This window comes from Chiloscyllium plagiosum, unplaced genomic scaffold, assembly GCF_037043375.1.
Source record: "Chiloscyllium plagiosum isolate Xiang-an unplaced genomic scaffold, Cpla_swu_hap1 HiC_scaffold_1, whole genome shotgun sequence".
In the NCBI taxonomy this organism is placed as follows: domain Eukaryota; kingdom Metazoa; phylum Chordata; class Chondrichthyes; order Orectolobiformes; family Hemiscylliidae; genus Chiloscyllium; species Chiloscyllium plagiosum.
Window position 1 is genome coordinate 64,424,697 of NW_028270139.1, and position 16,592 is coordinate 64,441,288.

A 16,592-nucleotide genomic window follows, 5' to 3' on the forward strand; every position below is an offset into this window, starting at 1 on the left:
ACAGGGGATTCTCAGCCACTTTTGGAATACTGCATTCAATTTTGGTCTTCCTACTATAGGAAAGGTATGGTGAAATTTGAAAGGGTTCAGAAAAGATTTACAAGGATGCTATCAGGGTTGGAGGGTTTGAGCTACAAGGAGAGGCTGAATGGGCTGGGGCTATTTTCCCTGGAGTGTCAGAGGCTGAGGGGTGACCTTACAAAAGTTTATAAAATCATGAGGGGCATAGATAGGGTGAATCGTCAAGGTATTTTCCACAGGATAGGGTAGACCAAAATTAGAGGGAATACATTTAAGGCAAGAGGAGAAAGATTTAAAAGGGACCCAAGGGGAAATTTTTTCATACAGAGGGTGGAGCGTATATAGAATGAACTACCAGAGGAACTGGTGGAGGCTGGTACAATTACAACATTTGAAAGGCACCCGAATGGGTATATGAATGGGATGGGATTAGAGGGATATGGGCCAAATGTTGGTAAATGAGACTAGATTGGCAGCACAGTGGCTCAATGGCTAGCACTGCTACCACACAGCACCAGGAACCTGGGTTTGATTCCAACCTTGGCCCGCTGCCTGTGTGGAGTTTGCACATTCTCTCTGTGTCTGTGTGGGTTTCCTCCCACGATCCAAAGATGTGTAGGTTAGGTGGACTGGCCATGCTAAATTGCCTATAGTGTTGGGATGCCTAGATTAGGTGCATTAGTCAAGGGTAACTGGAGAGTAATAGGGTAGGGGAATAGGTCTTGGAGGGTCGGTGTGGACTTGTTGGGTCAAATGGCCTGTTACAACATTGCAGGGATTCTATAATTAATGCAGAATATCTGGTTGACCTGTAGGAGTTGGACAGAAGGGTTTGTTTCTGTGCTGTATATCCCTATGACTCTATTAGGTAAAATTATGTTGCGGATAGCCCTCTCACCACTCATTAGTGAGGATCTTATTTCAATGTTTAATACTTTTTTGGAAAATAAGGCCCTTTTGCTCCCAATGTCAAGAAGCTCTTTGCTGCCCATTTCACATAATTTTCCCAATTTTTTTACACCAATGCGCATATTGTTCAGTGTCTGGAAAGATTTCACTCTAAATGTCTCACTAACCAGTGTTGGATTGTCTCTTGGGGGTATATCACATGTTAGTCACACTTCATGAAATTGCCAAGAAATCTATGAGTGGAGAAATGACATTTATCCATCATCCTGAAAAGTCTCTCAAAAAAATTCAGACACACCATAGTGTTATGAAGATGTGGGTGTACTGTACCTTTAAGAGAGGTGAAAACTAGCAGTGACAGCACCAAGTGTTTTCTCAATAAGATATAATATAAACATGTGGTCCAGCTACTGGTAGTTAGTTGCTGGGAAACAAAAATAGATTTGAATTAGGCCAATCAGTTTAAATATACCCCAAAACAAATACCAGTTTGGATTTGGTATATTGAATTTTAAAAGCCAATGACATAATTCGATGCTTTTAGGGTATAAGACCTGGGAAAATTGAACCGTTTGGAGGAGAACTGCATAGCCATCAGCATGTAAAAAGACTGCCCGAAAAATCGCTCTCTTAAAGGTACCTTTATCGATCAATAACCTGTGAAGCAGAATCCCCAAGAAGAAAAAATACCGAAATGCAGAGAAGAACTGAAAGCTGCCTGATTTTGAGGTAAGTTTTGTAAATCATAATCGGGAGTTTTATCGGATTAGTATTATTGAAGGGAAGGCAAAAGATAGGTTAGAGGAATGAGTTATAAATAGTTATTAATTAATTATTCTCTGTTATACTTTAAGAAATAAAGTTGTTAATTTTTACTTTAACTAGGTCTTGGCCTATCAAATTTTCACAAATTACTGCACGGGGATAAATCTTTTCTGTGTCGCTAGTTTTAAATTAAACAGGAGAATTTACCCTGTGTCATAACAGTAGTGATGATGTGTAGAGCATTGGTGGCTGGTGGCTAGAAGGTGAAATCATGGCCAGATTTATTCTTTAATTTTACCTTTTTCTGTTTGAGGACAATACTTTCATGATCTATAATTGCTGCTCCTGTTCCACTCATGGATGAGGTGGAGGGGAAAATGCATTTATAATTGAGCTTGATCTGAGACACCAGATAGATTGCAACCAATCTCATGTAGTTATGAGGATGTGATTGTACAGTTTAGACAATTTTCTTTGGAGTCAAAATATACCGACCAATCCAATACAAAGTATCTAACCATGATTCTGTGAACAAGTGATGAGTATGCTCCTGATTCCCAGTGGTTAAACCGATGGCATGGTTATGTTTGATTGCAGTTTCTGCATTGACTTTGATGATCAAAACTGGACTTCAGCTTTCTGAATTTTATTGCTTTGGAATGCTTGATGCAGAAGTTGAGTTAAAGGTTAACTTCTCATCTATTGTCTAATCTTTGATAGAAAAGATTTAACCATCAGTTGAATCCTCTGAAATAATTCTCACATGATTTAAGTGCAGTTTCCGATTTAATAATGATGTTACACTTTATCTGAACATCATTCCCGCTTAAATCATTAATTTCACATATTTTACTTCTCATAGAAAGTAATAGGTTATGAAAGTGGATTTCCATAATATTGCCTTAACAAAAGCTTGTTGATCCTTGAACAACAACAGGCAAAACTCAGACAAAGCAGTTTATTTAACAATAGGTTTTAACAAATAATGGCTCAACAATGTTTTTTAACATGACCTTTCAAATTACACTAAGCAGTAAGCAAGAAAATGACAAACAACGATCCAACCTAGTTCCTTGGTTTCAGATAAGGTGCCCACACTGATGCTGACTTTTGACCATTTTGAAAGTTGACAACTCAAGATGAACTGTTTTATATCGCACCTTAATCATCTCAATATCTTACCTCTGTCTCACAAACTTGGTCTTTATACTCAGGAATGCAAAGGCCAACATTTGTCTGCGTAAAGATTTCAATATGGCCTTCAAGTACTGATATCATTGCTGTCTTTCAAAACCAACATTAAGTTACCGTACATGTTGACTTATCTATACACCTTAGAAATTGTAGTCCTTATCTAGGTACTAAATTCTCTTGACCTGGGTGTAACCATTGCCTTGAAATTGCAGAATTGTGACTTTTAGGTTCAAAACTGTCTTATTTGTTTACACATCGGGACAAAGTGCATCTTTCCACTGTTTCACCAGAAGGTCCCCTATCTCTGGCTTCAAGCCCCATGTCAGGACTTATTGGTCAAAGGAAGAGACTCAAGACATGGTTCCACAAGCTGATAACCTCACTATTTTCACAATATTGCACAACAGGGTGGGGAGGAGATGCGGTGGACACATAGTATGTGAACATACTTGGCAGAAAGTTTGCCCAGCAGTCCAAACTCTTCCTCACATTTGGTATCTGGTCGATATGCTAGAGAATATGGAGATGCAACACTTTATTTCCTTAGATTTGCCTAATTCATAAAATAATCTAACATTCATTCCTTTTGAACTTGAGTGGACCCACATTAGGTCATTTTTCACGTTGCACTTCACTTTATTCTCTAGCTTTGCCTGAATCAACAATCAGCCAATATTGCATCCGAATAACACATATCATATATATGTTTTGCCCCAATGGTTTTCTCAGTTTATTAATCATTCTTTCAATTCTTGAAACTTCATATTTGGTGGAGCTCTCCTCTAACCAGGCTCTCTCTCTCCCTTTTTGATGTTTATGTGCTTCTCTAAGCCGTACCTACATCATAACTAAGCTTAATTTGGCCAATATTAAAATCATAACAGTGACAAAATCTTAATTCATTATAAATAAAGTTATTGTGAACCTTATTGCCAATAAATCTTGGATTTAAAGGTTTTTCCTGTCACACATGCATCCTGATCAATTCTTGTTAAGTTCTTTTTCCCCCTTTCCCTCTGATCCCACTTTCATGGTTAACTCAAAGGAATTCTAGCTCTTTTTGCTTTACCTATGATTGTACAATTGTATTTGACTATATACTGATTATTTCAGTTAGCTTCTCCAAAGGGAAATATTTTTCTATAGTATATATCAGTGCATTGATTAGAAACTTTTCTCATTCTTGTAAACAAAAAATAATCATCTCATCAAACTTCGAGCATTTGGTGCATGCCAGTTTGTTCCAGTTTGAAACCCCGATCATTATGCTTATGGTCTCAATCATTCAAATATTAGGAAACTGTTTCTTTAGATTAGATTAGATTATTTACCGTGTGGAAACAGGCCCTTCGGCCCAACAAGTTCTCCCAAAAAAAGGAATCTAGGTAATCCAAGATGGAGGACAGAAAAAATTTCTGGCTGTAACAGCTGCTCATTTTTTTGAGGTATTTTAGGTGTTGGAGATGATTTCCTCGAATTCCAGAAGCAGCAATTAATGTTTTATATACTGTTGCACTGTTTTGGAACTTTGGAAAAAAAAGTCAAAACAACAGCAGTTTTAAAAGGGAGAAGAAAAGACAACGGAAGCACATGGTGAGAGCAATGCAGGAGAGAGAGAAAGAAAGAAACTGACACTGCCTTTGCTGTTTGAATTCATGGATTGCTGGACATCGGAGTGCATCTGGGAAAATTAACAAACAGTGAAATTCACAACTGATCTTGGAGGAACTGTTTGGACGAAGTTCACAGCACAGAAGCAGATAAATGCATTGTTGTTTTAAGTGTAACCTACACAAAGTTTGCAGCAGTGAATAGAGTGGGTTCTAACAGGGAAGGCAGATGACCTCAGGGCATGGTTAGGAACATGGGACTGGGATATCATAGCAATTACAAAAACATAGCTCAGGGATGGGTAGGACTGGCAGTTTAATGTTCCAGGATACAAATGCTACAAAAAGGATAGAAAAGGAGGCAAGAGAAGAGGGGCAGAGGCATTTTTGATAAGGGATAGCATTACAGCTGTGCTGAGGGAGGATATTCCTGGAAATACATCCAGGGGAGTTATTTAGGTAAGATCTGAGAAATAAGAAAGGGATGATCACCTTATTGAGATTGTATTATTTACTGTGGAAAAAAGATATGGAAAAGATAGAAAGTAGAGAAATAGATGGTGACACCTTACAAAATGTCCAAATTATAGAGGAGGAAGTGCTGGATGTCTTGAAACACATAAAGGTGGATAAATCCCCAGGACCTGATCAGGTGTACCCCAGAACTCTGTGGGAAGCTAGAGAAATGATTGCTGGGCCTCTTGCTGAAATATTTGTATCATTGATAGTCACAGGTGAGGTGCCGCAAGACTGGAGGTTGGCTAACGTGGTGTCACTGTTTAAGAAGGGTGGTAAGGACAAGCCAGGGAACTATAGACCAGTGAGCCTGATATCGATGGTAGGCAAGTTGTTGAAAGGAATCCTGAGAGACAGGATGTTCATGTATGGGAAAGACAAGGACTGATTAGGGATAGTCAACATGGCTTTGTGCATGGGAAATCATGTCTCACAAACTTGATTGAGTTTTTTGAGGAAGTAACAAAGAGGATTGATGAGGGCAGAGTGTTAGATGTGAACTATATGTATTTCAGTAAGGCGTTCGACAAGGTTTCCCATGGGAGATTGATTAGCAATGTTAGATCTCACTGAATACAGGGAGAACTAGCCATTTGGATACAGAACTGGCTCAAAGGTAGAAGACAGAGGGTGGTGGTGGCGGGTTGTTTTTCAGACTGGAGGCCTGTGATCAGTAGAGTGCCACAAGGATTAGTGCTGGGTCCTCTACCTTTTGTCATTTACATAAATGATTTGGATGGGAGCATAAGAGGTACAGTTAGTAAGTTTGCAGATGACACCAAAATTGGAGGTATAGTGGACAGTAATGAGAGTTACCTCAGATTACAACAGGATCTTGATCAGATGGGCCAATGGGCAGAGATGTGGCAGATGGAGTTTAATTCCGATAAATGTGAGGTGCTGCATTTTGGGAAAGCAAATCTTAGCAGGACTTATACACTTAATGGTAAGATCCTAGGGAGTGTTGCTGAACAAAGAGACCTTGGAGTGCAGATTCATAGCTCCTTGAAAGTGGAGTCGCAAGTAGATAGGATAGTGAAGAAGGCGTTTGGTATGCTTTCCTTTATTGGTCAGAGTATTGAGTACAGGAGTTGGGAGGTCATGTTGCGGCTGTACAGGACATTGGTTAGGCCACTGTTGGAATATTGCATGCAATTCTGGTCTCCTTTCTATCGGAAAAATGTTGTGAAACTTGCAAGGGTTCAGAAAAGATTTACAAGGATGTTGCCAGGGTTGGAGGATTTGAGCTATAGGGAGAGGCTGAACAGGCTGGGGCTGTTTTCCCTGGAGCGTCGGAGGCTGAAGGGTGACCTTACAGAGGTTTACAAAATCATTAGGGGCATGGATAGGGTAAATAAACAAAGTCTCTTTCCCTGGGGGTAGGGAGTCCAGAACTAGAGGGCATAGGTTTAGGGTGAGAGGGGAAAGATGTAAAAGAGACCTAAGGGGCAACTTTTTCACTCACAGGTGGTACATGTATGGAATGAGCTGCCAGAGGATGTGGTGAAGGCTGGTACAATTGCAACATTTAAGAGGCATTTGGATGGGTATATGAATAGGAAAGGTTTGGAGGGATATGGGCCTGGTGTTGGCAGGTGGGACAAGATTGTGTTGGGATATCTGGTCGGCATGGATGGGTTGGACCGAAGGATCTGTTTTCATGCTGTATATGTCTATGACCTCTTTCCATGAAATATCATGGGCCTCTGCATCTTGCTGATAAATGAACTTGCTTCCTATGGGATATATTGTGTCTTATTTAAGTAATTAAAACTTGCCTCCAACCTCCGACGTGCAATGACTTGATTTTAAAGCTTCCTTCCTCGTTTTCAAAACTTGCTGTGCCCTATCTCTGTAAACTCCTCCAACATCACATCTTTTTGAGATATCTGCTCTCATCCACATCCAATTCTTTGAGATACCCAATTTTAATTACAAAAACAGAAATGCTGGCAAAACTTAGCAGATTAGGCAGCATCTTTGGGGAGGAAGCAAAGTTAACATTTTGAGTCTGGTGACTGTTCATCAAATTTCTGTATTTGTTTCGGATCTCTAGCATCTGCAGTTTTAGTTTTATCCCAATGTTAATTACCCTACACTCGATGGTTATGCCTTAATCCTAACATGTGGGATTACTTCCCTAACCTATCTATCCTCTACCTCACTTTCTTCCTTTAAGATACTCCTTTTTGACTGTTTTTTTGCCCATTTGTCCTAATATGTGATTGAGAATCTAATGTTCCTTTCTAATATTCCTATCAAGTATTTGGGGTGTCTACAACATTAAAAATGTTATATAAATACAAGTTGTTGCTACTGTTGTCAGTGAGAAATCTGCTAGGTCTCAGGCATGGTCAGTTCCCTATTATTATTTAAAGACCCCATTTCAGGTACAGCAGAGATTATCCCATACTTCAGCAAAGCGTAACTACAATGTGGCACTTGTAACAGGCTTTACCCTTCTCAAATCTTTTTCAGCCATCAAAAGAAGTGCAATAGGTAATCTCATCTCATCTAACTTCTGAGGCTGCATTCCAATCATCTGAGAGAGGAAAGGATGCCAACCAGATACTTAAGATACTGATTAACCCAACCAGCTTTTCTTCCACATTCTATTTAAACCCTGCCGCTCTTGCTCAGATTTACATGTTACCAATTACCTAACTTTATTTGTGCTTTCAGCCAATGTTCTATTGAATGAGGCTTTTTCTAAAATAAACATTCTAATTTAGTACAATCCAAAACATTATAATCTTATAACGTGAACACACTGATAGAATATATGTATACTATGACGATTGAAGTGATGCAGCTCAGAATACAATTAATCACTGTGTACAGAAATAACATCCTCTCATGGAGCAGTCAGACTTATTCCTATGGCTGCTTGCAGATTGGCCCAAAATAGTCTCTGTTTGTTTTTGTCATTAGGCCACTCTAAGTAGGTCTTCTTTGCCATAAGTGACTTAAGTTTATAATATTTTGATGGAATTAGGTACTGAGGGATTGGCTCCAAGACAATTAGAATCAAGTTCTCAGTCTGTTCACTTAACACTTGGTGCTGTGCAAAGTAAAGTTCATAATGACACCATTCACTCTGAATGAAATTAGGCGATAAAACAAAAATCGATTTGTAACTTTTCTCTATACAGTTAATTATGTTTTCAATAATACCTTTGCCTGGAATAAAGTCTCTTTCATGATGACAGATTCGTAAATTCCTCTCTTCTAGGTTTGACAGTAGCTGCTCCTTCACCCAATTGTAGTCATGTTGGCTGTAGGACACAAAAGCATGGTAGACCAAATTTTCAGATAACTGGTAGGAGTCAGTCTTCATTGTTCTTTGTTTCATCTGGGTCCACTGCCATATCATTCTCAAGTACCAAGGCAAGTCCAAAAAATGGCACATTAACCCAATTAGAATTACGAATACAAACATAGTACCAAGCACAATTACCAATAAGAGGGTTGTACTGCATGTCACTTCAGATAAATGGAAATCCTTCAGTAATGTTCCTTTAAGGATATCGGGATAGGCACAGCGATAGGACTTTGGCCACCCTATCATCTCTATTTGGGTGTTTTTATTCATTGTGCTAAAGTCTCTTAAATTACAGGTACATGTAAATGGATTGGAGGCAGCATTCAGCACAGTTAGTCTTTGGCAACTTTGAAGAAAAATGCTTGAAGGTTCATGAAATGAGTTCGCCTCGACAAACAAAATCTCAAGATTTCTAAATTTGCTGCAGTCAGGTGGATTAGCTAACTTATTAGCACCAAGGTATAATTCTTTCAAATTGTTCAGGTCCTTCAATACTTTGGGAACAGTATAAATGCTATTTTTCTGCAAGTCAAGGATTTCTAGATTGCTGGGTAAACATGTGAAAACAGAATCTGTAAGTCTGTTTGAAGATAGGTTCAGCTTTATCAAGCTGTTGGTCCAAGGGCAAACTCTAATCTCATCAAAAATAAGTTGGTTTTGACTCACATCCAAGTGCTTCAGAGATGTCATGTATGTAGTCATGTTACTCACTTTAAATAACTGGCCAAATCTATTTTGTTTTAAAATAAAAGTCTCCAAAGACTTTAGGGTGTTGCAGTTTTGAAGAAAAAAATCACTGGTAAATGAATTATCAGAAATGTCAATGAGTTTGTATGTGTTTCCTTCTTTTGGACAAGTCAGGAAAATCATTCCTGACTCATAAATTGCCAGATTCTCAACTTTAAGGTCTTCAAAGACGTCATATATATTCGCTTGATTGAAATAGAATGGCAAGAACTCTATTTGTCTGAGAGTAAATGTCCTCAATTCTTTTTGAAAATGGAACCAAGACAAGGGTTGTCTAACTTGGCATATCTTCATGTTAGAAATGCTGAGATTTTCAACTGAAGAATCCCAAATAATTTTTAATATCTGCGTGGAAGTTTCCCAGTCCACCTTTAAATGTTGTAAAGATAGATTCTGGACTCTTGAGAAGTTTCCCAGTACTTTAAAACTTTCAATATAACGGCTGCAATCACTGCAGCATTGGTTTACGATATTTCTTCTTTTGCTGCAAACTTCACAACAGTCAACACTCAACAATTGGTTGCAATTTTGGCAGCATTCAATGTTTGACAACGTTAAAATGTAAGATGTATTGAAGGCATCATCCAAGATATCTTTTAAAAAATTGAAGTTTTTAATAGATGGCAAAACAACGTGGAGTTTTGCTGTTCTCAAAATCGTTAAGGCACTATGGCCATACTCCGACAATAGTTTTATTTTGATCGAAACTTCCTCCAACTGCTTCCCTGAAATTTCTTTTAGGTCATCTTTTTGAAACTTTATTGTTTTTCTGCTTCCTAAACTTAAATATTCCAAATCTTGCAGAAAACTAAATGCCTTCCCAAGCGTCAGACTAAGAAAATTATTTTCGGAAATATCCAAATATTTAAGAGAGGTAGCATTATACAAGAAGTGACACTCTATATTTGAGAGTTGATTTTTGGAAAGATCTAAACATTCCAGCTTTTGATTTGACTTGAAAAGAGCAGGTGCTAAATTGCTAATTTTATTGGAGGACAAATTCAAATATTTCAACTGGTGGAGGGGGACAAAATCCTGCAAATGAATCTCAGTAATATTGTTCTGTGATAAATCCAGTATCTGAGAGAGATTTGGTAGGTTCTTTGGCACAGTGGACAATGAGGAAGATGAATAGTTTATGACAATATCATTTGCTACAGGAAAGCAAAGACTGTGGCAGGATGGAAACATTATAATCCACAGGAAGAAGGAGAAAATATTGACCATGGTGGGGTACTTCCTTGTATTTCTTTCTCGCAGTTGAACACTGATGAATTTCTCTTTTATGGAATCCACTTTGCTTAAAGAGGAGACTGAAACATAAACAAAAGATGAATATTACCACTATGTTTCAAGTAACGTTAATTTTAAAATAAAACATGCAATTAAGTGACACGTTCCAAACTATCAGACAAAAAAATGTTAGCTGAGAAATACTAACAAAAATGTAAATATCTAACACAATTCAATGCAATAGTTAATAGTCAATATCCAGTACATTTCAAATCAGTGAGAGCTGTTGTGTACATTATTGTTATTACCACTGATTAAAGTTACTTCCAGAGAGAAGACTTTGAAAGCTTTCATGAACCTATTTCAATGAAGTCAGTATAATAAGGTGGCTGCACCTGATATTTATTTTTATTCCTTCTCAGATACTGAAATGCAATTTCTCTGCATACTTAAAACACAAAGGAATTTTTGTCACTCGGAATTCAGTTTAATCCAGCACTCTGAGCAGGAAGCAGCTTTCTCAGGAAACTGGTTGCAAAGTACTTTGACTTATCATCCACTGTAATTAATAGCTGGTGTATCATTCTCATAAGGACATGTTAAGTACGCAGTTCAATCACAATGCCCCAGTAAAATGAATTTTCCATTTTTCTCATCAATGATATGCCAACTACATTAGAATTATTGCCTAGCAATGATGAGGTTTAGGAATGAGCACCCTACTTTGTGACTCCAGGTTTTCAACTTTCCTCTCAAACATATGTTTGGCAGCAGTGGTCACTGTACCTGTGCTCACACTCAGAAAATCTCTCTACTCATAGGAGTATGGTAGTTTCCTTATGTGTCAGATAGTTGGTGCTAATAAGACTTAACACACTAAGTTATTTTGTTCAAGTGTCATTTGATCTTAACTTCCTCTTGGCCATCTCTATCCCCATTCTATACCAAATGACTAGAGCAATATGCCTAAAATACCATTTGCTCTTTTTTTAATTTAAATATGTAAACTCGTTGGTCCAACAGGAATTGCTGACATTGTTATAGATAATATTTTTTTGTAGAAAACTCCTTACATTCACTCACACAATACAGGTAAAGGTACTTTCAATGTTTATATTTTCTTAAAAATCTATCATCATTCTCTCCTCTCTTGAACATTTGCATCTTTCTCTGAAGCTTGTGAAAGGATGGGATGCAATGAGAAGATTTCCAATAACTGCACAATCCCTTCAAGCAATGAAACAATTCCAGACTTCCTTGGTGGAAAGAAAACAATTTTTAGTAATCTACTCTTTTTTTTAAGATGCATTAACACAGTAAAGTTCTCTGTGGTTTGTATACACATGCATTGAAAATACATTTATTTTAAAAGCATTATTACGGGTTAAAGCTTAATGCATATTCCATTACACTGAGTCACCTTCATGTACCATGGTACTTCATCAGGTATACCTGCAAGCAAAGAATGGTTGTAAGGCAAGCTCCAGGATACATATGCAGCAGCAGAATGAAGTGTTGAGCCAGATATCCAGGTCTCAGCTGTTCTGCAGGTGGGTATGACACACTAGAACAAGTTGATTAAAAATGTCTATAACTCCAAGTTGGAATGGCAAGTGGCTTGGAGAGAAACTATTGGGTGGTAGTATTCCAATGCACCTGCTGTCTTTGTCTTTCTTGATGAAAAAAAATCACAGGTCTGGACAAATAATTTCAACAGAGGTTTACATTGCTAATGCTGCACATTGCTTCCACGTGCCCTGGTTGTGAAAAGAGTGAACGGTTAAGATAATGGATTGAAATAATGCTGAATACTTTGGGCTGGAGGAGTGGGGATGGAGGTCTTATCAAGATCCATAAGTGTTGTGGAGTTGGATGTATTCTGCATCAAATAATAATTGCAGTGGGGTCAGGGGAAATTGCTCACTGGATTTAATGATCCATTCACCTTCAATTTAATCTGCAGGGAGCGTCAAATTTGTGGCGTAGTGGCATTCACCACTAATAGGATGCTGTCATCAAGCCAAAAAGACAATGTGTCAATCACACAAAGGAGTAATGGGATATATCAATTTCAGTGCCAGTGCAATCCAGGCCATACATTCCAAAGACTGGAGGATTCATCAAACAGCTCACAACAAAAAAAGTACTGACCATATTCAACCAGCGTTCACTTATAACATTCTCAACAATGTCTAACATTAACTATGATTCTGAAATTGGACTCAATTTGCTGGATAATCCTGAGTGTGCAAAGAATTACTCTGACAGCCCATTTATGATTACCTGTCAAGCATGCACGGTGATGAACTTGTACATACTGAAAGCTTTACATATAATTTCACAAGGCCCTGTCATTTGTAGATAGAGAAAATATGTGCATGTACAGTGCCTATTTCAACTCAACAAAATGATTCACAGCCATTCATTGGCCATTTCTCAGGCCAATGTCTTGACCAATTAGAGTCAATTTGGCTAGCTTATAATTTAAACAAAGCCTGGCAGGTAACTGCCAATCGGCACCATGGCTCAGTGGTTAGCACTGCTGCCTCACAGCACCAGGGACCAGAGTTTGATTCCGGCCTTGGATGACGGCCTGTGTGGAGTTTGCACATTCTCCTCGAGTATGCGTTGGTTTCCTCCAGGTTCTCCGGTTTCCTCCCACAGTCCAAAGATGTGCAGGTTAGGTGAATTGGCCAGGCTAAATTGCCCACAGTGTTCAAGGATCCGTAGGTTATGTACATTAGTCAGGGGTAAATGTAGGGGAATGGGTCTGGGTGGGTTACTGCTCAGAGGGTCAGTGTGGGCTTGTTGGGCCAAAGGACCTGTTTCCACACTGTCGGAATTCTACGGCACTGTTAGTTGGTGTATTCACTATGTCAACGTTATTTGCCAAACAGTCAGCACTCACCTCTCATGCAATATAGATGCTGGTTTTCCTTTTAAATTGGTATTCTTGCAAATGGTCCTGATGAATGCAAAATGAAAAACTTCGGCATTTTTTCTAGCTATGCTTGTGTTCTGTACTGCCAAAAGACTATTTGAAAACCACAATAGAAAGACAGAAATTTTATACAAAACAATATTTCCGGACTGTCTCCTTTGAAGTTTTTTTTTCAGTTTATCAGACCTAAACACAGTTCTAATCTACAAAATTAACATTTCTCTCTGAAGCTTTTTCAGAATAAACATGCCAAAATAAGTTTCTATCTGTAAAGCATAAATTTCAAGCTTCACCATATCAAATTGATAAATAAAATTTGAAACAATTATAAAATATTTACTTTCAAAAATATTCCTTTATTTGAAACCTGTCAAATATCCAGTACATTAGATAAATGCTTAACTGAAAAATGTATTTAGCTTTTTAGCAACCTGTCACAGGTATTCAGAAAATTATAAGTAAGCTGGAATTGTGTTAAAAATGTAAGTAACTTCCTCTTTCTTGTTAGATACGCTTGGTGCAGAAACTTTATTAAAATCAATCAGAGACCAAACACTACTTTGCAAGATGGTAATATTTATGTGTATATTACTCTATTAATTGAGTTTATTGATATAATGCCATATTGAATGATACATTAACACATTTTCATTTGTATCACACAGTAAAAGGAGGTGACATAGTAAAAGGAGTAACAACAAAGCAAGGAAGGAGTGAGTGAGTGGTAATTGGTGAGATGGGTAATTGCAGGGGAGTAATAGGGTCCAATAAGTGAGTAAAAGTCAGGTGGGGGTGCATTAATCACAGGAGTAACAAAAGGAGTTAGCAACAGGAACTAGTGAGGAGAAGCAAGAGGTATACTAGCAGGAGGAAGCAACAAAGGGAGCAGAGTGTATGGAGGAACAAACAGCATGCAGTGGGGTACCAAAACAAATATTGTGTGCTCTTTTCTGCCTTAGTTTGCATCATCATTGACACAAGCAGCTGCCTTGGAAGTCACTGGTTTTGATGTTCAGGCAAAGAGACGTTTGCAATTAGAGCATTAAATGCCGACAACTTGGGACACTGATAAACAGATCATCATCTAATTTCATCTACTTGAAATACTCTAAGGGTAAAAGATCTCATCACAATTTGTACTTGAGACATTAGTTTTTTTGAGCACTTGTAGAATGAGGACTGCTTGCCCAAATTGTGAAGTGAGAGTGCTACTGAGCTAAGTCAGACACCAAGAGATTTTAGTTCATTCAAAACCACCTTCCTGCACAACATTAAATTTAGGTCCCAAGATACTTCATGGAGGGATTACAAAAGTATAACAGATACTGAGTTTTTAAAACCAGGCTAGAGTGGTTTTAGGAGAAATTCCAATCAATTGAGGCCAGGTGGCTTTAATAGATTCCAGAATCAACAAAAGTGGTACACTCCAACCAGTACCACTCTGTTCACCCTCTCCAGCCATTTATCTTCTGAAGTCATGAGGACAGACTTAAGTTCCCTACAAGGCATATTCTAATTCTATTCTAAACCTTTCAATATCATGCGCAAGTGGGATGAAAGTTGACTGTTACAATTTGCATTTGGTCCAAGAAAGAAGTATCTGAGATCGACTGAGTGTCCTGAAGTACTTGCTGCGAAATAGAGTTTGTGAAATCTGTTTATTCTCCACCCATTGTTATATATATTTTAGTCACTGTCAGGCTACGGCAGTTACTGTCAATTCAGTCACTTATTACTGACTCCTAATTGTCTTTGAAAAGGTGCTGGTGGGTCTTCAATTGAACCACAGCAATCCAATAACACTTTCACAAACAATTAAAGTTTTGCAAACATGTTAACTGAAACAAAATTGAATTTTCAATGATTTATAAAGGAGAGGCTATGATAAATTGATTGACAACTTCCAGCTCATTAAAAAGCTTTCTACTGGTAATCACATACACCAATTGAAATCTGGAAAGCCAATTTTCTTTTTACAAAAAATTACATTTGATTGATATATTTGAAAATAATTGTTAAAGTGAAAATGTACTAAAAATGTGGATTCTTACCTCTGCAAATGGACATAGTCTCTGCAACAACATCTGCAAAGTAGTAAAAAAAAAGCTCCTCTGTTACTACATATACAAAATGGTATCGCTGGCAAGAAAAGTTTCTTTTGAATACAGCAATATGCAGGCTAAAAGAAGGCACATAACAGTTCAACAGATCTGAAGCTGATGTCCTGTAACTATTTGGATTAGTTGCTGCTACATACTTTGGTCATTATTTGGCGGCATGTTGTAGAAAGATAGCTAAGTACATGAAACACACTGATAAAAACGATAACATTTGCTCGTTTCGCAGTGCAGTAAGCTTTGGCTGGAAGGTCAAAAGCAGAAGTGAAACTTTCAGTAACTACAAAACCAGATGTGGTGAAGGGAAGGGGAAACAGCTATAAACGAGGGAATACAGACCAGTGTACGTCTGGAAAGTGTGTTCATTTTTATAAGATTCAAACGGTGAATGTCAGCATTAATAACTTGGGGACCCAATTTTCTACTTAAGCTGATAAAATTTAATTGAAACAGTAATTTGGAGTTACTGAGTCGAACAGTGTGGTTCTGGAAAAGCACAGCCAGTCAGGCAGCATCCGAGGAGCAGGAGAATTGATATTTCAAACATGAGCTCTTCATCAGGAAATGCTTCCAACAATATTACAGAAAATACTGAGACCACTCAACAGGTCTGATGACAACATGGACAGGACTGACAAGTTAACAGAGATCCATCTTCAAAACCAAAAATAGAAGCCAGATTTGTGTATTTGATTTTCTTTCTGAATTTCATTAAAGGTTTAGAAAATATATCATTCAAACAGCTAACAAGCAGGTGGCTGATGTGTTGATCAAAAATGGTCAAGACTTTCATTTACTGCTGAATATCAACAGAAGTGTAGCACACTGTTCAATCTTACAGCACTGTTTAATTTTCAAATATACAGGAGAAGCCATTATGTGGCCATGTTGATGCCCATTTTGTATATCAGTATTAACCACAAAGCTGAAAAATGGTAGCAATCCTGGTTCCATAAGACCTTTACCCCACTAAATCAGACAGGTATATAGCAGTAGGATTGCAAATTGTCACTTGCAAATATGATCTACTACAGTAGCAGGTTCCTTGGCTTCCTGCCCAAAATGTGCCATCTGTGTCAGAACTTGTCACAGCAAACTTCATATTAACCGGCACCTATGGGACCAGGAGCGCTCTGTTTGATCAAATATTCCTGTTGATCAAGAGATCCACATAACCAATAAAAATATTAACTAATCAAAATTTACTGCTTTTGATA

The 16,592-nt window shown here is 37.9% G+C and overlaps 1 protein-coding gene across 1 annotated transcript; it reads right to left on the minus strand.

The window, feature by feature from the left end:
• Positions 1-2,639: 2,639 nt before the first annotated feature.
• On the minus strand, positions 2,640-15,608 carry tlr1 (toll-like receptor 1). The gene is made up of 2 exons (XM_087987241.1): positions 15,310-15,608; positions 2,640-10,397 (listed from the first exon to the last, which is right to left on the minus strand). Exons 1-2 carry the CDS (start codon positions 15,323-15,325, stop codon positions 7,870-7,872), a joined length of 2,544 nt encoding a protein of 847 aa, XP_087843367.1. The 5' UTR covers positions 15,326-15,608; the 3' UTR covers positions 2,640-7,869.
• Between the last annotated feature and the right edge of the window lie 984 nt (positions 15,609-16,592).